We start from the raw sequence: 23175 nt of genomic DNA on the forward strand, positions 1-23175 counted from the left end.
TTTATAACATTGTATACTCAATAAACTTCTTTTGACAAGGAAAAAAATTGCAATGCGCGTTTATTGATTTGTTTGCGCAAAAATTATAGTGTTTACAAAATTGGGCATAGTTTTATGGCATTTTTATTAATTTTTTTTTTTTACTAGTAATGGCAACGATCAGCCATTTTTATTGTGACTGCGACATTATGGCGGACACGTCGGACATTTTTGACACATTTTTGGGACCATTGTTATATATATATATATATATATATATATATATATATATATATATATATATATATATATAGCTATACAAATGCACTGATTGCGTGGTCATGGTCATTTTATTTTTTGTGCAACAAATAAAAAAAGACCGACATTTAAAAAAAAAACAAGTTTTTCTTTGTTTCTGTTGCTGCACTGATGGGCACTGATATGGCGGCACTGATGGGCACCGATGAGGTGGCACCAATGAGGTGGCACTGATGGGCACTGATGATGGGCACTGATAGGCGGCACTGATGGGCACTGATAGGTGGGACTGATGTTCACTATTAGGTGGCACTGGTATGCAACACTGATGGGCACTCATAGGTGGCATCGATGGGCACTCATAGGTGGCACTGATGGGCACTGGTAGGTGGCATTGATTGGTACATATGGGTGGCACTGATGGGTACTTATGGGTGGCACTGATAGGTGCACTGATGGGCACAGATGGACACTGACAGGTGGCACCGATGGGCAATGACAGGTGGCACTGATGACACTGATAAAATGTATTGGTGGTATTGCAGGGCATAACTAATGGTGCCAATCAGTGCCCATTTGTGTCATATATATATATATATATATATATATATATATATATATATATATATATATATATATATATATATATATATATATATATATATATATTATGCACTGCAAATCACTGAATCACCTGCCTGCCTGAAAGTGTATTTGAAAACGTACACCTGCAATGGCCTGCAGTCAGATATAGGCTTGGCTAGACTAGAATGCAGTGGATATATATATATATGTAGGAGACTGTACATATATTTTATGCACTGAAGATCACTGAATCACTTGCCTGCCTGAAAGTGTATTTGAAAATGTACACCAGGAACTACCTGCATTCAGATATAGGCTTGGCTACACTAGAATGCAGTGGATATATATATGTTAGAGACTGTATATATATTTAATCCACTGCAGATCACTGAATCACTTGCCTGCCTACCTGAAAGTGTATTTGAAAACCTACACCTGCAATGGCCTGCAGTCAGATATAGGCTTGGCTAGACTAGAATGCAGTGGATATATATATATATATGTAGGAGACTGTATATATATTTTATGCATTGCAGATCACTGAATCACCTGCCTGCCTGCCTGAAAGTGTATTTGAAAACGTACACCAGGAACTACCTGCAGTCAGATATATCAGATATAGGCTTGGCCAGACTGGAATGCAGTGGATATATATATATATATATATATATGTTGGAGACTATGTATATAGTTAATGTACTGCAGATCACTGAATCACCTGCCTACCTGCCTGCCTGAAAGTGTATTTGAAAACGTACACCTGCAATGGATTGCAATCAGACATAGGCTTGGCTAGACTAGAATGCAGTGGATATATATATGTTGGAGACTGTATATATATATATTTTATGCACTGCAAATTACTGAATCACCTGCCTGCCTGAAAGTGTATTTGAATATGTACACCAGAGAAGAGCGGGAGCCTCCCCCCATGCCATGGGTGCGGAGCGGCCCGAGGAGAAGAAGATAGAAGATGCCGCGGAGGAGATGCTGGACGAGAACGCCGGAGGAAGAACCAGAAGAGCCAGAAGAACCAGAAAAAGAAGCAGAAGATGAAGGAAGATAGAAGAAAGAAGAAGCATTTAAATAAAGGAATTGTCAAAAACTGTCTCTTGTCATTTTTAACATTTTTGGCAGTTTTTTAGTGAAATGGTAGGGGTACAAAACCCCTTACCATTTCACACGGGGGGGCCGGGATCTGGGGGTCCCCTTGTTAAAGGGGGCTTCCAGATTCTGATAAGCCCCCCACCCACAGACCCCCACAACCACCGGCCAGGGTTGTGGGGATGAGGCCCTTGTCCTCATCAACATGGGGACAAGGTGTTTTGGGGGGCTACCCAAAAGCACCCTCCCAATGTTGAGGGCATGTGGCCTGGTACAGTTCAGGAGGGGGGCGCTCTCTCATCCCCCCCTCTTTTCCTGCGGCCTGCTAGGGTGCTTGCTCGGATAAGGGTCTGGTATGGATTTTTGGGGGGACCCCACGCCGTTTTTTTTTTTAATTTTGGTGTGGGGTTCCCCTTAAAATCCATACCAGACCTGAAGGGTCTGGTATGGAATTTAGGGGGACCCCCACATCATTTTTTTTTTTAAAAATTTTGGCCGGGGTTCCCCTTAATATCCATACCAGACCTGAAGGGCCTGGTATGGAATTTAGGGGGACCCCCACGTCATTTTTTTTAAATTTTGGTTCGAGGTTCCCCTGTGGGGAATTCCCATGCCGGTTTTATCAATGAACTTCTATGTGTATTGTCGGACCGACAATGCAATAGCCGCAAGTAGTATTAAATGACTTTTTTCCTTTGAAATGTCATTTTGCTGTCAGACTGTTCTAAACACGGGAAACATGCGCCCCTTTACAGGCTTACTATAGACACCCCCCAGCTACAAAATTTAAAGGGATATTACACTTTTATTGTTTGACTTTAAGCATTATTAAAATCACCGCTCCTGAAAAAACGGCCATTTTTAAAAAAAAAAATTTGCATTAATCCATGTCCCCTGGGGCAGGACCCAGGTCCTCAAACACTTTTTATGACAATAACTTGCATATAAGCCTTTAAAATTAGCACTTTTGATTTCTCCCATAGACTTTTAAAGGGTGTTCTGCGGCATTCGGATTTGCCGCGAACACCCCAAATTGTTTGCTGTTCGGTGAACTTGCGAACAGCCAATGTTCAAGTCGAACATGAGTTCGACTTGAACTCGAAGCTCATCCCTAATCTCCATAAACTGGGACTTTAAATGAAGGGCACAAGGAAAGGGGGGTAGTGCGCCTCCATCCCTAATTATAAATTCAAAAAATAATAAAAGAGTAATGGACTTTAAATGAGGCAGGTTCAAACACAAATTTGAGAGTAAAAATAAATATTTTTTAAATGTACATGAGTATCAAGTTGCGTAACGTTATATATAACAAAAAATTGCTCAGTGCATATGCAGACATCTTGGGAAGTAAATTGCATACATATAAAAAGAGTGTAAAACATGATTGCCATAACAGGGGGACAATAATACATATTTCATCAGTATAGCTTGTAATATACAGTAAAATTCATAGTAAGATTCATAAAAATCTTGGTGGAAATGTGAGGGGTTACATCCTCAAAAGCTCAACGCGTTTCGTCGGTAAGCCCACTCATCAGGAGCAGATATTGAATATCTGTAAATAATGGAGATGTTCTAAATAAAAAAAGGGGGCCCATGATATGGAAAGTATTATATGTAAAAAGATATATATAGAGCGAAGAGATGGTCAAATCCACAAACTTACATCCCATTGGAACACTGAACTCCGAATAATCCTGGTGTGCAGGGGTCACCATATCAAGCCTCCCCGGGAGCTGAGGTATAGAGGTCCTCCCATAAGCAACAGGCCCACACTGAAAAACGTCCCCAACCAGGGAACAAATGTAGTATATTGGGTATTGTGCCAATAGTGGCAAGTAAATCTGCAAGATAATTAAAAGTATTGTATATGATACACCCGGCAGCACTGTCAAGCACAGAGAAAAGAGGGATACGTGGAGGAAAAAAGGTAAAAAGAGGGTGACAAAAGTGCAGGATGGGGTGTAGGTAGTAATATACTTACTGGATAGTGTGCAAAGCAGAGATAAAGGTGGGATGTAAAAGGGACCAGTGAGAATTCTGAAAGAGTAAGTAAGCAAACACATATCTTGGTATGCTGACGCCTTAAGAGTTCCCTTCACTGGAACTAAGGGGCCAAGCCCAACCCCTGAAAAACAACCCCACACCATAATCCCCCCTCCACCAAATGATTTGGACCAGTGCACAAAGAATGAACGTTTAGGGTGTCTCTGCCCGTTTTCAAGAAAACAATCACCCACCACAGTGGATAATTACATACATTAATATATACACATAATAACACTTTTATCTCAATCCTCCTATAAAGTTGTACATAATCATATACAACCAAATGGATACAGAGATGACAATGCATGAACCGATCTAACTTCTTGGAGTTGAGAAAGTAAGAAGTCAGATGGATTCATAAATTTTCATCACTTTATCCAGACGGGCAGGATGAGTATTTTTTTTTTTTTGGTGATTTATGAGGACCTTTTGTACATCACTGGATGGCATGGATGAAGGTGAATTGGAAATGCTGGATTTTTTTTTTAAATAAAAGACCAAAGAAACTATCCACCTCTTACTCATTTACAAAGGGGACCAAAGTCCCTCACACAGCTCAACCCCCCCCCCAGATTAGGGTCTTCTACGGATTTTGGGGGACCCCTCACTATTTTTTGCATGAGGTTCACCTTATAAATCTATACCCAGATTAGACAGGTCTGGTATTGCTTTTAGGGGAGATATTACACCACTTTTTATGTGAGTCCCTGTAAAATCTATACTATATATAAAGTATGTGGTATGGATTTGGAGGGGGGCTATGCATTTTCTTCAAGTGACAGAAAAGAAAACATTTGCTGCTAATTTACTTTTTCTGGTTGGCTATTTTTATGGCATGGAGACCACCCAAAAATGCACTCCAGACTCTCATCATTGATGATGAGGGCCTGGTTTGAATTCACAAAAAAGGAAGCATGCAGGAAAGTATATATTTTTTCTTTGCCAATATCACTTGATGTAGTACTTTGTAAACATCCCGGAGATGAGCATCTTTCTTGGAAGGTTTAGGGAATCCCCCAAGCAGGTCTACCTTTTAGCCTTGAAAATGGGGATAATTGATTTCACAATGACTTAAATGGGGTCTGAATTCAGCATTATTTTCATATGTTTGCCAAACATCCCATGACCTGAACCCGGGTACATTGAGCCAATTCCTACTTACTAGGCATGAAAGGTATCGGAATTTATCTATCTATATATACTATATACAGTATATACTCCTATACTGTATATCTTATATATGCACTTACTATGATGGGAGGGGGAGTTGACTTTAAACAAACAGAACAATTGAAGTTGTTGCTCCTTTCTGTAGAGAAGAATGCTTTGTGTGGATCTGATATGTTATTGTTTCCTTTTCTTCAGGTACTGATGGCTACCACTGTACACAGAGAGGTAAGTCACCAAGTGAGGGATCTCTAATAGAAGAACTCTATCAATCATTCTTTTTTTTTACACAATTTCATTTATTTTGGCTGAAATAAGCAAGAAGATCTAAATTCATCCTTTTGCACTTTTTGGTTACACAATTTAAACCCTACAATTTGATTTGATCCACATGAATAAAACCAACCTATCTATACACTATCTGGAGTAGGAACTGACCATCTTAGGGTTTAAAAAGGTGTGATCTCATGAGAGCCTATCACTGGGGTAGATTTACTAAAGGAGTAGAGGATTAGAGAATGCAAATGAATGTTCATTTAGTTTAGCAAATCAGGTGATGCTGTCTTCATTTTAATCATCCAATCATGTTTAAGTACAATTATCACGGGTGGACATTAATGCAGTTATGGAATCATGAATACATTATTAATGTAGTTATTTTTAAAGCAAGCAGGGTAGGTACCTGAATTTAACTTGGCAAGAGTCTCGTTGAGTCCGCTGTACTAGAGATGGGTGTTCGTTTGTTCATAGTACAAACAAACATATAGGGCTCTCGTGGGACGTTTGCCTGCCCGACGAGTGCCCCATAATGCACTGCGAGATTGCAGTGCATTGATGGCTGCTGACTGGCCAAAGCATGCACCTGACCTGTATGCTTTGGCCAATCATAGCGTGATGTGTTATGAGAGCCATGATTGGCCAAAGGCAGGGTGCCTTTGGCCAATCATGGCTTTAGGGGCTAAGTCCACACCTCCCACTATATAAGGCTGCTTTCAACGGCGGCCTTGTGTAGTGTGTATCAGTGGAGAGAGATTAGGCAGGGTAGCTAGTGGATTGAGCGTGCAGTCCGTGTAGTGTATATAATACAGTGTATATATTGCAGTCAGTGTAGTATACACTGTATAATACAGTGCAGAGTATATAGTGCAGTCAGTGAAGCATATACTGTATAATACAGTGCAGAGTATATAGTGCACTCAGTGTAGTGTATATAACATAGTGCAAGTGAAGTGCAGAGTATATAATACAGTGTATTTAAGTGGTTAAGGGGAACCCTATGACAGAATTTAAAAATAAAATGGCGTGGGGTCCCCCCAAAATCAATACCAGTGCCCTCCCCTCCTGAACCATACTAGGCCCCCAATGTGGGGAGGGTGCTTTGGGGTGCCTCCCAAAGCACCTTGTCTCCATGTTGATGGGGAGAAGGGCCTCTACCCGACAACACTAGGCTGTGGTTGTCGGGGTCTGCAGGCAGTGGGGCTTATCGGAATTTGGAAGCCCTTTGACAAGCAGGATAGGTACCTGAATTTAACTTGACAAGAGTCTTGTTGAGTCCCTTGTACTAGAGAAGGGCCCAATGTTCGAATGGAACTTAAGTTTGACTCGAACAATGGATGTTTGTTTGTTCATAGTACAAACAAACATATAGGGCTCCCGCGGGATGTTTGCCTGCCCGACGAGCGCCCCATAATGCACTGCAAGATCACAGTGCATTGATGGCTGCTGATTGGCCAAAGCATGCACCTGACCTGCATGCTTTGGCCAGTCACAGCGTGATGTGCTATGAGAGCCGTGATTGGCCAAAAGCATGGTGCCTTTGGCCAATCATGGCTTTAGGGGCTATGTCCACGCCCCACACTATATAAGGCTGCTTCAAATGGCAGCCGTGTGTAGTGTGTATTAGTGGATAGAGATTAGGCAGGGTAGCTAGTGGATTGAGCGTGCAGTCAGTGTAGTGTATTTAACGCAGTACAGAGTACATATTGCAGTTAGTGTAGTATATACTGTATAATACAGTGCAGAGTATACAGTGCAGTCAGTGTAGTGTATATAACTTAGCGCAGAGTATATAGTACAATCAGTGTAGTGTATACAACGCAGTGCAGAAAATATAGAGCAGTCAGGGTAGCTAGTGGATTGAGCATGCAGCCAGTGTAGTGTATATAATGAAGTGCAGAGCATGTATTGCAGTCAGTGTAATATACACTGTATACTACAGTGCAGAGTATATAGTGTAGTCAGTGTAACATATATAATACAGTGCAGGGTATATAGTACAGTTAGTGTAGTATATCTAATACAGTTCAGAGTATATAGTGTAGTCAGTGTAGCATATACTGTATAATACAGTGCACAGTATATAGTGCAGTCAGTGTAGTGTATACAACTCAGTGCAGAGTATATAGTGCAGTCAGTGTAGTGTATATACCACAGTGCAGAGTATATAGTGCAGTCAGTGTAGTGTATATATCGCAGTGCAGAGAATATAGTGCAGTCAGTGTAGTGTATATAGCGCAGTGCAGAGTATATAGTGCAGTCAGTGTAGTGTATATATCGCAGTGCAGAGAATATAGTGCAGTCAGTGTAGTGTATATAGTGCAGTGCAGAGTATATACTGCAGTCCGTGTAGTGTATATAACATAGTGCAGTGTAGTGCAGAGTATATAATACAGTGCAGTGCAGAGTATATAATACAGTGACGTGGGATCCCCCCAAAATCCATACCAGGCCCTTTGGGTCTGGTATAGATTTTAAGGGGAACTCCACACCAAAATTCAAAAAAAAAAAAAGGTGTGGGGCCCCCCAAAATCCATACCACCAGAGTGCTTCCCCATGTTGAGGTACAACACTGGACTGTGGTTGTCGGGGTCTTCAGGCCGGGGGCTTATCAGAATCTGGAAGCCCCCTTTAACAAGTGGGCCCCAGATCCAGCCCCCCTATGTGAATTGGTATCCGGTACATCGTACCCCTACCCATTCACCAAAAAAGTGAAAAAAACAAGAGACAGTTTTTGACAAATCTTTTATTAAAAAATAAAAAAGTGTCCCGCGCTGTAAATCTGCTGTCAATCACGCCACTCGGTGGACCCGAAAAATAGCATAAATGGAAAATGCTCCACCTCCATGGGAGGCCTCCCACCGACTGCTCTCTGTTCACTTTGACAGCTCTTATATAAGCAAGGGCGGATCCTCCCGGTGACATAACCGGGTGACCCTGCCACTTCTGACATCATGTGTCCGTGATTTACATTTTTATCTTGAGAGTGTACCATATATCTTGCGATTAAAATGTTACTTTAATACTACACTGAGGTGGCTCTTCCTATGTTTTCCCCTCCTCGGTACAAAAGACAGTGCCCACCCCCATGGCCTTTTTTACCAGACCTTTGCCTATTAGACTTCAAAATGGGGAAATTTGATATTTCAGATTTAGCCCCGGAGTACACTCAGCCAATGGAAAAATCATTTTATACAGAAATGTTCAGATCTTATAAACTAAATAGAAAAACAAAAACATGTAACTGCCATCCTGACCCGACGTGAAGCTCCAACAACATGCATTTGCCAAATTCATCACCAAAATAGACCAAGAGATTTTGTTACAATGTTATCAATGATCATTAATGTGTTTTATAAAATATGAATAGAACATTGTATTATCTGATCGATTTGTATTACAGAGGGGACCTCCTTTACTGTAGTGATGGATGCATATATTAAGCATTGGGGTTATTCATACTACTTGGAGAAAGTTATGAATTCTGTATCAGCCAGATTCCCCTGTGTCGCACGACAATATACTTCAGTAATCCTGGACTATGCAGGTAAATACAAAAGTCACTACTTTACTTGTTACATTGTAACATTTCAATTTCTATGCAATGTTTCATTCTTGTAGAAATGATTTCAGTGGTATCTCTCTATGAGTGCAGTCAGGCTGACCATTGAGGTGAATTTCATAAAGTGTCCATCCACTCTCAGCCTGACATGTAATTCTTCACTCTCTGGCACTGCACTGATGCTCACCTCTTCCTCCTCTATCCCGGCACCCATGTACAGGTTTTCACTTTCTGTTTCTGAACCTGCGCTCACATTTTTACTCTCCATTCCTGATTTTTTGCACATTTCCTTATTTCCTGCACCTGAACTGATGTGCATTCATCCCCTATATACAATCATCAGCGGGATGTCAAAGTCCTTCTTTGCCTGATATCTGTTAATTTTGAAGGCTTATAAGCAAGTTATTGTCATAAAAAGTGTTTGGGGACCCGGGTCCTGCCCCAGGGGACATGTATCAATGCAAAACAAAGTTTTATAACAGACTTTTTTTTAGGAGCAGTGATTTTAATAATGTTTAAAGTGAAACAATAAAAATGAAATATTCCTTTAAATATCGTCCCGGGGGGCCCTTAGTCTGCCTGTAAAGTAGCACATTTTCCCCATGTTTATAACAGTACAGCAGCAAAATTACAATTCTAAAGGAAAAAAGTCATTTCAAATTGCTTGCAGCCATAATGTATTGCCGGATCCCCCCCCAGTCCATTACCAGGCCCTTTGTCACTAGTATGGATATTAAGGGGAAATCCACGCCAACATTTTAAAAAAAAATTGGCGTGGGGTCCCCCCAAAATCCATACCAGGCCCTTCAGGTCTGGTATGGATATTAAGGGAAACCCTGTGCCAAATATTTTTTTAAAAAATGGTGTAGGGGTCCCCCCAAAAGCCCTTTAGGTCTGGTGTGGATTTTAAGGGGAACCCCACACCAAAATTAAAAAAAAAATCATGGTGTGGGGGTCCACCCCAAAGTCCATACTAGGCCCTTATTCGAGCATGAAACCTAGCAGGCCGCAGGAAAAGGGGGGGTGAGAGAGTGCCCCCCTCCTGAACCGTCCCAGGCCACATGCCCTTAACATGGGGAGGGTGCTTTGGCAATGACCTTATCCCCACAACCCTTGCCCGGTGGTTGTGGGGGTCTGCAGACAGGGGGCTTATCAGAATCTGGAAGCTCCCAGATCCCACCCACCATGTGAATGGGTATCGTAAAAAGTAAGAAGGACAGGAGACTGTTTTTGACAATTCCTTTATTAAAAAAAAGTGTCCCACAATGTAAATCCATCATCAATTACGGCGTCCGATGGTCCTGATTTTTTTTTAAAAGATGGAAAAACTCTGCCTTCCATGGGAGGCTTCACCGGTGATGTAAATGGGTGACCCCGCCCCATCTGATGTCACATTACGTCATGTGATGCCAGAAGGGGCAGGGTCACCTGATTTCTTTAAATAACGGAATTGTCAAAAACTGTCTACTGTTATTTTTACTTTTTTGACACTTTTTTGGTTAAAGGGTAGGTGTACAATGTATGGGGGGGATCTTGGGGCCTCCTTCCAAATTCTGATAAGCCCTTTGCCCGCAGACCCCCAAAACCACCAAGCAAGGGTTGTGGGGATGAGGCCCATATATATATATATATATATATATATATATATATATATATGTGTATATGTATGTATGTATGTATGTATGTATATATATATATATATATATATATATATATATGTTGAACTTTGGAGGAGAACCGCACCCAGCCTTCAATCCAGTGTTAGCAACCAGGTCCTCTCACCGACCTTGTATATATGAAAATAAAGTTCAAGTGGTTGCTGCACTTAAAAATTCTGTTGCTTTATTTCATTGAATCTTTGAAAAAAGATTACAAAGCAAAACAAAGTCATTCAAGACAAAATAGTTACGATCATCAGTTCAGACAAAGATTACGTTTCATGCTGGTTTGCTCACGCCCTTCCTTAGATCAGGCAGAACACCTCTGAAGGTTTTCACCACAATCATTTGCTTAATAAATATTCACGGGCATCGTCACACATGGAATCAATATGGTTAATTATTCTCAGCTTCAATTCAATTAATGTTTACATAACTGTATATAAATGTTATACCATAGACACAGAAAATGGCTTAAAACGACCAACAATTTAATCATCTCGTTATCCTCTTCCAGTTCATCCAAACATCTGAAAGACATATATATATATATATATATATATGTATATCAAATACACACACATATGTATATCTCCCTTTAATGAATAGATATAATAATCCTTTCAAATAAACACTTAGAAACAAGGAACTCCCTTAGAACGTTCATATACTCAAATAAATATGTAAAGGTCTAAATCCACGTTTAAACCATACGGAACAATAGTGTTCAAAAAATTAATCCAATGTACCTCTCTTTTCCTAAGGGCCATTTCACGATCTCCCCCTCTTCTGTTTCTTTCGATCCCTTCGAGGACCATATATTTAAATTGTGACACACTATGTCCACATTCTACAAAGTGTCTGGCAAGTGGTAATTGTGTTAGTTTATCTCTAGTAGAATATTTGTGCCTTGCTATCCTATCCTTCACTTTCTGTGTAGTTTATCCAATGTAAATCAATCCACATGGACACATGATGGCATATACTACATACGATGATTGACATGTGTAGTGTCCCTGAATAGGGATATTAAAACCTTTATGGGGGTGTGTGAAAAATTTGCCCTTAGTCATAGAATTACACTGAATATACGATAAACAAGGATATGAACCTACAACTTTTGCTCCCAAAAATGTTGTTTTTGGTACTGCTGGTGAAAATTGGTCCGATCTTAATAATCCATCGCGTATTGTTCTGCCTTTCCTATAGGATGACAAAGGAGGACTCCAAATTTCTTGGACCATGGGATAACTAGTTCTAAGAAGGTTCCAGTGTTTCTTAATTATTTTAGAAATGTTATATGAAAAAGGATGCTAATAAAAGGGATTCTTTTGGTGTGCTCTTTAGGGGTCTTAATGATATTTATATTGGACCCTTCCTTTTTAACCAAAGCTTCAGGATACCATCTGTTAATCAATTTAGCCTCCACCCTCACAAACTGGGGATAGAAGCATGTCGGTGGCTGTTGATCCAGTCAGGAAGCTACAGAACACAACATATCGCATTTTTACTCAATCTATTTAAAATTGTACTTGATGAGAATTATTTCCTTTTTAAAGACACTCAATTTTTTACAACTGAGAGGGGAAGCGATGGGTTCTAATGTCGCACCCCATGCGCAAATTCGTTCATGAACATGATTGAAACATCTTTTATCTATGTTAACGATTCTATGATTAAGGGCAAATTTTTCACACACCCCCATAAAGGTTTTAATATCCCTATTCGGGGACACTACACATGTCAATCATTGTATGCAGTATATGCCATCAAGTGTCCATGTGGATTGGTTTACATTGGAGAAACTACACAGAAAGTGAAGGATAGGATAGCAAGACACAAATATTCTATTAGAGATAAACTAACACAATTACCACTTGCCAGACACTTTGTAGAATGTGGACATAGTGTGTCACAATTAAAATATATGGTCCTGGAAGGGATAGCGAAAGAAACAGAAGGGGGGGAGATCGTGAATTGGCCCTTAGGAAAAGAGCGGTACATTGGATTAATTTTTTGTTCTGTACGGTTTAAACGTGGATTTAGACCTTTACTTATTTATTTGAGTATATGAACATTCTAAGGGAGTTCCTTGTTTCTAAGTGTTTATTTGAACAGATTATTATATCTATTCATTAAAGGGAGATATACATATGTGTGTGTATTTGATATTCATATGTGTATATATGTCTTTCAGATTTTTGGATAAACTAGAAGAGGATAACGAGATGATTAAATTGTTGGTCGTTTTAAGCCATTTTCTCTGTCTATGGTATAAAATTTTTATATGTAAACATTAATTGAATTGAAGCTGAGAATAAGTAACCATATTTTTTTTTAATTCCATATTTTTATTAAATTTTTGCAAGGAAATACATTGTACAATTAGAACTGTACATCGTGCAACGACGTCAAAGTGTTTTAACAAAATGTGAACATGCTTTAACAAGATGTGAATAGTTTGCTCACAGTATACATGTGTAACAAGTTATGAACAAGTTGCAATTTTCCTAAAAATCTTACGTTATTACCATTAATAGCCCTCTTCACTGGTGTGGCACCCCAACTGGGATCCTTAGTGCCACCCCAGCGCAGAGCGCCGGTGTACAATTCTTATAAAACTGAGTATATCTTAAATTTATTAAGCAGAACCTTTGTGAATTAACGTTGGGAGAGAATACAATATTGCTCGGTCAAGAAAGAGTATTGTCTATCCAAGTGATTATGTGAGGGATGCAGTATCAGTCCAGTCTTTCCAAAGTTGCCAATAGGTGTGCATTTTTGTTGTGTGGCCCGCGTGGGCTACTGATGTGACCTCGTAGCTGAAGTGTAGGGCAACTATGTCTATTACTTGGTTTAGTGTTGGGTGGCTATCTGACTTGCATCTCCAACAAGTATTGGGGGTTCGGGGATTAAAGGATGATAGTTTGGCTGGGGTTATATACCAACGTAAGGAAATTTTTTGCGTGAGCTCCCAAAGGGCCGCACATTTTGTGGCTTTGTAGACAGTTTTAAGTGCCTGCTGCCATTGGGATTCTGTGTAGATGCAGGCTAGGTCTTTTTCCCATTTATGATGTTCAGTTGTTTTGTAGAAGGCTTGTTTTTGGTGAAAAGTGTTGTAAAAGTATGAGATACCCTTGGTTTTCGTGTCAGTATTAGTGAGGTATTCCCAGGTTTTTGGGTGGATGTTGTAGTTAGGGAAACTGATAGTGCGTAGGCGATGGTGTATGCGTAAGTATGTAGAGTATTCGGTTGCAGAGAGGTTGAATTCAGATTGTAGTTGGGAAAATGTTTTAATGCTGTTGTCACGGAGTATATCTTGTAGTGAGTGTATACCTTTTAGTGAGAGATCAGGCATTAAATGTCGAAGAACATTTAAGGGTATGTGGGATTGTGGGGTGATAGATGTATATGTGTGGGAGGCTGTCAATTTCGACCATGCATGGGCCGAGGCTTTCATGGTAGGAGATAAATATGTCGGTACTATGGAACCCAACGGAATACTGAGTAACCAGGTTTTTAAATTAGGGCAGATGAGCGAGGAATCTTCTATTTGTCCCCATAGTGTTGTCAGACTGGGTTGGAACCACCCTGGTAATTGGGCTAGAATAGCTGCTCAGTAGTAATCTTCAAAATCTATGGAAGTTAGTGTTTAATCAACTTGGAATGGGCGCACCGGGGGCGTTTGCCATTCTACAGGAATTTATTAATGTTTGGAGGGATCTGAAGAATTTAGCTGGTAATGGGATTGGAATACGGTAGTTCTGAAGTAATAAAGCAATTGGGGAAGGCAAATCATCTTGAAGTCCGCTAGTCTGCCTGTCCAAGACAATTCATGTTTTGCTATTTGTTGGGAGGCCGATTGGATGGTCTGGAGGAGTGGTGGGAAGTTGCATGAATAAAGGTTTTTAGTCGTTCTTGGTAAGTGAATACCTAGGTATGTTATATCTGTAGTTGCCCATACAAATGAGTATTGCGTTTGTAATAAATTTTTCATAGTAGCGTCTATGTTGATATCTAATATAAAGGATTTGGTAGTGTTAACTTTGTAGTACGAGACCGAGCTAAACCAGTTTAGTCATTTTTGTACCTCAGCCAGGGAGCCAGTCGGGTGGGTAAGGATAAGAATAACGTCATCAGCGAACAGGCTGATTTTGTGATGTACATTGCCAATTTCTAGGCCATATATGCTGGGGTGAGAATGGATGTGTTCTGCCAGAGGTTCCATAAGTAAGTTGAATATGAGCGGTGATAGCGGGCATCCCTGGCGTGTGCCATTGGTAATGGGAAACGGACGGGATAACATGCCTTCCATATACACCTGGGCTTCTCGATTAGAGTATAATGCCATAATGGCGCTCAAAATGTTACCTTGAAATCCAAATTTTCTGAGGACCGTATGTAGGTAAGACCAATGGACTCTATCGAACGCCTTCTCTGCATCCAAAGATAGGAGCAGAGAAGGCGTTCCTGTACTTTCGGCCTGGTGTATGATATTAATCATTCTTCTGGTGGCATCAGAAGATTGTCTGCCTTTAGTGAACCCCGTCTGATCAGGGTGGATTAGAGTTGGCATAATTTTGATTAGTCTTGTTACAATCGCTTTAGCATATATTTTGAGGTCGAGATTGAGTAGAGATATCGGGCGAAAATTTTGGGGGACATTTGACTCTTTCCCTGGCTTCGGTAACGTTATAACCAATGCTGTTAGGTATTCCTTTGAAAAAGAGGAAGAGGAGGCAGCGTGATTGAAGAGTTCGATAAGGTGAGGAATTAGTTGAGGGGTGTATTGTTTATAATATTCCCCTGTCATACCATCGGGTCTTGGTGCCTTACCGTTAGGTAGTGAGTCTATGGTGGTCTTAATCTCTTGGGTCATAAAGGGAGCATTTAATTCAGTCAGTTGGTCACTAGTCAGAGTAGGTACTGTAGTTTGAGATTGTGGAGGAAATGATCTATGTCGGCTTGTGTAGGTTGCGGGGTGTGAGAGTCCCTGTGTAGATTGTAGAGGTCGCCGTAATAGGCACTAAAAGCGTTGGCTATGTCTTGAGGGTTACTTAGCGGAGTTGACGTGTGAGGGTGAATTAGATGGGATATTTTAGGTTTCACACGTCTACCTTTAAGTCGTTGTGCAAGTCTTTTCCCCGCTTTGTTAGAGGTGGAATAAGTGGTCGCTTTGAATTTCCTTTGAAGGAATTCGTAGGAGTGAAGTAAAAGAGTTTTTAGTTCCTGTCTCAGGGAGAGTAATTGATTTGTCAGTGGGTCGTGCGGGTTAGTTTTGTATTTTAATTCTAGGGTCTATATCTGAGCTGTGAGTTCATCCACACATTGTGTCCTCTTTCGTTTATGATAAGAATCCAGTTTAAGTAACATTCCTCTCATGTACGCTTTGTGCGCACTCCACACCACGGCAGGATCGGAGACCGAGTCTTTGTTTAGCAAGAAAAAGTCGGTAATGTGGTCTTTTATTTCTATGGCGTATTTGTCATTTTGGATAATGAAGTTGTTAGCTCTCCATATAAATGCGTTTTGCCCTAGGTTAGAATCTTGTATGGTAATTGAGATAGGGGCATGGTCCGACCATGTCGTGGCGTGGATCACAGAATTTGATATTTTTTGGAGAATGTATTTGTCGGTTAGGAACAAATCTATTCTCGAGTACGAGCTATGTCTGGAGGAAAAGAAAGTAAAATCTCATTCTGAACCATGGTGGCAGCGCCATACGTTGTAAAGGTCTTGGGAAGAGATGTATTTTTTCAAGGGCGAGTCTCGCCTCTTTGTTGGTGATGTGGAATCCATGAATATGTCTGGTACTAGATTGAAGTCCCCGCATATTATTACGTGGCCTTTCTGAGTGGATTTGACGGAGCGTATGACTCTGCGTAAGAATTTCATTTGGTGGGAGTTTGGTGCGTAAAGATTTATTATAGAGTATGTCACTCTATTAATGCTGCATACTAGGACAATAAAGCGACCTTCGGGGTCTGTTGTGGCATTCAGTAGTTGGAAATCCACTGTGTCCTTGATCGCGATCATGACTCCTCTAGCTTTAGTGGAGTGCATTGCGTAGAAGACATGAGGAAAGTGGCGGTTTTTACAAAGGGATGAGTTTGATGCTAGCAAGTGGGTTTCCTCGACACACAGAATGTCACTATGGAGAGCCGTAGCGGTTTTCCATAGTGAGTGACGTTTGGCGGGATGGTTGAGTCCGTTGGCGTTTATCGAAAGAATGTTAATCGGCATCTTGTGATTGTGATGTCGGTGAGTGATGTGTATAACACTTACAGTTTGTCGATGGATTCGGTGTCCTCAGATACCTGGCAGCTGTGTTCAGAAGTAGGGAGATGGAAGATCAATATCTGGAAGCAAGTTGGCTAATAGACTGCAAATAGAACAATATGTTAGAAACAACAAAAAAAAAAACCAAAGAGCACTGCACAAGGTGTAAGGGTAGGAAGTTCGTTAACCGCTTTGACAGTGGAAGAGTTGCTGAACTGATGAGAGCAAGATATTGCAGAGAATATAGAGGAGGTGCGTAACACCTTGAAAGCCTCTGTAGTGGGGTTTACAAAGTTATTAACTCGGGAGTGTGAGAACAGGGTTCGCTTGGTGTCAGAGCTCAGGGGAACTGTAGTGGAGTCATTCGGCCTTTAGACTTGTATCTGTGCGCCATTCAGGTGTATTTGTGGTTTGTGTTACCTTGAGGTGAACTAGATCCTCTGTTATTTGGAGCTGCTGAAGGAGGTTCTGGTATTATGCCCCAGGATTGGAGGAGCTGGAGACCTTTGTCGAGGTCCACAATCAAGTGAGACTGACCATTTCTCACAACAAGGATAGTGGCTGGATAACGCCATTTGTAGGGTACCTTGTGATTCTGAAGCTCTTGGTGACCGGGTTCATCTGACGTCGCAGTTGGTGGGTAAACTTGGAGAGATCTGGAAAAAATTGAATCCCTGTGTATGGAGCAGGAAGAGGTGATTTAGCTTTGATTCCCATGAGAAGTTTTTCTTTAATGTGATAGAAATGTACCCTCATGAGGACATCTCTAGGGACCGAGGCTGTCAAGTGGGATGGTTTAGCGATTCTGTGTATTCTATCTATTATAACATCCCTCGGAGACGCTTCAGGTATAATGGTGTGCATCAGTTCTTTTGCGTACCGTGGTAGGTCTGCAGGTGGTATGGACTCAGGGATGCCTCTCAGCTTATTATTGTTTCTGCGTGACCTGTCCTCTAAATCGGCCAGCTTGGCGCGCACCCACGACTGTTCCTCCTTTACAGCTTCATATAAATCAATGACTTCATTAATTGTGGTGGTACATTCAATGAGGCCTCTCTCAGTATTATGCACTCTGTCATCTAGTGAGTGTAAGTCAGAGGTGATTTTGTGGAACATGGAGGATAAGTAAGTCATAAGTGAGGACTGCAAGGAGATTAGCATGTCCTTTAGGGTGGTATCGATGATCGGTTGGCCTGAGGTGGGGAAGGAAGCCATGGAGGAGTGCAAGGCCTGGTGCATAGAGAAGGGATTTTTGAGCCTGGGCCTCAATTAGCTGACGCTGCGGCCACAGCGGCGGCACATCTAACCGCATTTTAGCCTTTGCTGGGCTGCCTGGCAGGGGGTCACCTTCTGGGGAACAGGGGGTCTCAGCATGAGGACCTGGATCATGGTGATGCTCCGGGTTATCGTCCGGTAGGTCCGTGTAGGAGTCTCGCGGTCCTTTCGGGCCGGCGCCATCTTGTTGTTCACTGATCGCCGGTTTGTAGGCGAATTCAGTTAGTTTTTGGTGCTTGTGGTCCGTGAATCGCTTCCTGGAGGCCTGCATTTTGTTCTCCAGTGTGGCAGAAGCAAGGATGGCTGTGAATGGGATCTCTGGTGCGGCCTGTGTCGTTGTTTCTTTTCCCCTGGCTGACGAGCTGTGTGATTAAGCGTCCATCACAGTCTCCGGGCGGCCATGCCCCCCCAATAATTAACCATATTGATTCCATGTGTAACGATGTGAATATTTATTAAACAAATGATTGTGGTGAAAACCTTCAGATGTGTTCTGATTGATCTAAGGAAGGGTGTGAGCAAACCAGGCCGGAACGTAATCTCTGTCTGAACTGATGATCGTAACTATTTTGTCTTGAATGACTTTGTTTTTCTTTGTAATCTTTTTCAAAGATTCAATGAAATAAAGCAACAGAATTTTTAAGTGCAGCAACCTCTTGAACCTTATTTTCACATATATATATATATATATATATATATATATATATTGTAATGTTTGGGGGACCAGCTAGATCGCAGGACACAGGCTTTTCACTCAAAAGGAGATTTATTGAACTTAAATAGCTTTACAGCAGCAAAAACAAAAGAAAAAGGTTTTAGTCTCACCGACTTGCAAAGTCCAGAACTGCTATCGCAGTTAAACAATCCTTAATTTCTGTTGCAGGTAGCTTCCCCTGGCAGGAGACTTCCAGGCAGGACACTGCTATTCACTTTTGTTGCTGCACAACAAACACCATCCACCATCCACATTCTCCTTTACACTCCTCCACACCCTCTCCAACTTCCTGTCTTGTTTTAAACCCACTTCCTCTGACAGGTGAGTTAACCCTTTTTGTTCCCTTAAAGGGACCACAGTCCAAACAGAGGGGAAACATAGCGTCCTTCCAGGACCCAGCCACGGCGTCCTGTACATATCCCCCCCCTGTGCCCCAACGCCATGGAGGTGGAGGCAACAGTGGAGCTCAAACAATGGACTCGGGAGAGGGCATCTGCATTTTGATGCAGTCTCCCGGGCCTATGCTCCACTACAAATTTAAATTCCTGGAGTGCCAGGAACCACCGAGTAACCCTGGCATTATTCCCTTTACCCTGTCTCAACCATGTTAAAGGGGCATGGTCAGAAATCAGCCTAAACTTCCTCCCCAAAAGGTAATATCTGAGGGATTCCAGAGCCCACTTAATGGCCAGACACTCTCGTTCAATTATAGCGTAGTTTTTTTCCGCTGGTGTTAACTTCCTACTGAGGAAGACTACCGGGTGCTCCTCTCCATTAATAACCTGTGACAACACCGCTCCCAATCCTACATCAGAAGCATCAGTTTGGACAACAAACTCTTTTGAAAAATTGGGTGCTACCAGGACAGGGTGTTGGCACAGTGCCGACTTGAGCTCCAAAAAGGCCTTCTCAGCGTCTGCATTCCACTCCACCATGACCGATTTCTGACCCTTAGTCAGATCGGTCAATGGAGCCGCCAACGTGGCAAAGTTGGGTACAAACCTCCTGTAGTATCCCACCATGCCCAAGAATGCACGTACCTGCTTTTTTGTGAGGGGACGGGGCCAACTCTGTATAGCCTCTACCTTGCTGACCTGAGGTTTCACCACCCCTCTACCCACGATATAGCCCAGGTATTTCACCTCCTCCATTCCCAAAGCACATTTTTCAGGGTTTATTGTAAACCCCTCCTTCCAAAGAGAGTCCAGCACTGCCTGGACTTTGGGCAAGTGTGATTCCCAGTCTCTGCTAAAAATGACTATGTCGTCAAAGTACACTGAGGCATATTTCTGGTGAGGTCGTAAAATCCTATCCATTGCTCGCTGGAATGTGGCTGGAGCAGTTTGCAATCCAAAAGGCATCCTTTTGTACTGAAAACTCCCCTCTGGGGTAGAAAAAGCAGTTTTCTCTCTAGCAGCCTTAGTCAACGGGATTTGCCAATATCCCTTGGTAAGGTCTAATGTAGTGATATACCTGGCTGGACCTAGTCTCTCAATAAGCTCATCTACCCGGGGCATGGGGTAGGCATCAAACCGTGAAACTTCATTAAGTTTCCGAAAATCATTGCAGAATCGCAGAGTCCCGTTGGGCTTCGGTACCAACACAATCGGGCTCGACCACTCACTCTGCGATTCCTCAATAATCTCCAGGTCTAACATCTTCTTCACTTCCTCTGAAACAGCCTTCCTTTGGGCCTCTGGGATGCGGTAGGGCCGGACAAAAACTTTGACTCCTGGTTCCGTGATGATATCATGCTCTATGGTACTTGTGAGCCCTGGCAAGTCTGAAAATTTTTCTTTATTTCTCTGCAAGAACTCCTTTGCCTGCTGGCTTTGGGTTTTAGACAGGGTATTTGCTACTTGGACACTCTCCACCCCAACCCGAGGCTCCAATCTTGCACTAGCCAGGGAGGTCACTGGTTCCCTCTCTGTCCAGGGCTTTAACAAGGTTTACATGATATATTTGATAGGGTTTCCTCTTACCCGGTTGGTGGATTTTATAATTCACCTCTCCCACTTTTTCTACAACTTCAAAGGGGCCTTGCCACCTGGCTAAGAATTTACTTTCCACAGTGGGAATCAACACCGCTACTCGATCCCCCCCACTTGGAAATTCCTTATTTTAGCAGCCCTATTATAGACTCGTCGTTGAGCCTCCTGAGCTTTTTGTAAATGTTCCTTGACTAGTGGCAACACAGTTCGGATCCTCTCCTGCATTTGGGAAACATATTCAAGAACACTCTTATGCTGACTAGGTTCACTTTCCCATTCCTCCTTAACAAAATCCAGTAGTCCGCGAGGTCTCCGCCCATATACCAACTCGAAGGGCGAAAACCCAGTGGAGGCCTGGGGCACTTCCCGGATAGCAAACAGGAGAGCTGGTAACAGACAGTCCCAGTCTTTCCCATCCCTTTGTACAACTCTCTTAAGCATAGATTTAAGGGTCTTATTAAAGCGTTCCACTAACCCATCCGTTTGGGGATGGTAGACCGATGTGCGCAGCTGTTTAATCCGGAAGAGCTTACACACGTCGGCCATAACTCTCGACATAAACGGGGTGCCCTGGTCCGTTAGTATTTCCTTGGGAAAACCAGTCCGTGTAAACAACTGGAATAATTCCCGGGCAATAGCCTTAGAGGAGGTATTTCGCAGGGGTAGCGCCTCAGGATATCGGGTGGCATAGTCGAGAATCACCAGTATGTAGGAGTGACCTCGAGCCGACTTCACCAAGGGACCTACTATATCCATGGCTATCCTTTCAAATGGGACCTCAATTATGGGCAGAGGGACCAAAGGATTCCGGAAGTGGGTCACCGGAGCGGTCAACTGACAGGTGGGACAAGAGGTACAGTATCTCCTTACCTCTGCTTTCAGACCTGGCCAGTAAAACCGGTCGGTGATCCGTGCCTCCGTCTTTTCAACTCCCAGGTGTCCCCCTAAAACATCATCATGGGCCAGGTCCAGGACCTTGCGTCTATACTGTTGGGGTACCAATAATTGCTCTACCACATTTTCTCTCACTTTGGTAACCCGATAAAGCAATTCATTACATATTGCAAAGTGTGGCCACCGCTCATTCGCACCTGGCTCTTGGGGAACCCCATTTAATACTACCACCTGTTCCCGTGCATGGGCCAAAGTGGGGTCCTGCATCTGGGCAGTACCAAATGCCCCCTGCGGAACACCCAAATCCGGCAGGGCAGGGGTAACGGCCACTTCCTCATCCTCTTCCCCCAGCATTACCTGAAGTGGGAAAGGTTCCCCCCCTCTTCAGTGTTCAGGTAGGTCTGTGAACCACACATTTTGACACCCTTAATAACATCAGCACTACTTTCATCACCATTAACCAAATCATTAGCATTTTCAAGAACATTCGGCATTTCAGGGTTATTTCTCTCAACCGCAGGAACAGAGGGACTAGTTTCTCCCCAGTCTCTGGACCGTTCAGGTAGTTCTCCTTGTCCCCACAGTTTTGCAAATAACGGACAGTCTCGTCCTATGATAACATCATGTACCAAGTTTTTTACCACCCCCACCTCTTGAGTACCAGTGCCACATGCTGCGGAGATGGTCACCGAGATGAGAGGGTACTCTCTAGTGTCCCCGTGAATGCACACCACCCGTAAAGTTTTTCTTACCGGACCGATCTTCCCAATTACTCTAGGATGGATCAGGGTTACCATGCTTCCGGAGTCCAGCAAAGCCCGGGCAGGGAGGTGGTTCACTTGGACTTCACACTCGAATTTCTCTTCTCCAAGATCGATATGTGTTGTACATGCTTTATGGGCATAAAAAGACCCCCTCCGAAGAACCCCGCATTCCATGGGCTCCTCTTGCAGTGGGCAGTGGGCCCGGGTATGGCCCCAGGAATGACATCGCCAACATTGTACATCCCCTCCTCTCCGAACAGGAACAGGTCGCTGAGAAGGTATCGGGAGTGACTCTTGACCTTCTGGGGTGTTGGTTCCAGGGCTCCGGGGAACGTCCTTTCGAAGGGCAGCAGTCGAACGAATAGGCCGTGGCAGACTGGGTCCTTGGCGCTTGGTAGGGCCAAGCAGATCCTCCACCACTGTGTATCGTTCTACCATCTCGACAAGGAGGTTCACTGTTTTGGGGTCTCCATGGCTGACCCACCGTTGAAGGTCGTCTGGCAGTGACCTTAGGTATCGGTCCAGCACGACCCGCTCCACGATTTGGAGGCCAGACAACATTTCGGGCTGCAGCCATTTTTTTACCAGTTGCACCAGGTCATGCATTTGAGACCGTGGT

The 23175-nt window shown here is 42.7% G+C and overlaps 1 protein-coding gene across 1 annotated transcript in view; it reads left to right on the plus strand.

The window, feature by feature from the left end:
• The window catches only part of LOC141147855 (uromodulin-like), a 124775-nt gene that overhangs the window by 13824 nt on the left and 87776 nt on the right, over positions 1 to 23175 (plus strand). The window contains exon 4 of the mRNA XM_073635022.1: positions 5341 to 5370. Within this exon, the coding sequence (XP_073491123.1) occupies positions 5341 to 5370 (30 nt within the window). The remainder of the gene's footprint in view (positions 1 to 5340; positions 5371 to 23175) is intronic.

Source organism: Aquarana catesbeiana, linkage group LG06 (genome assembly GCF_042186555.1).
Source record: "Aquarana catesbeiana isolate 2022-GZ linkage group LG06, ASM4218655v1, whole genome shotgun sequence".
NCBI lineage: Eukaryota > Metazoa > Chordata > Amphibia > Anura > Ranidae > Aquarana > Aquarana catesbeiana.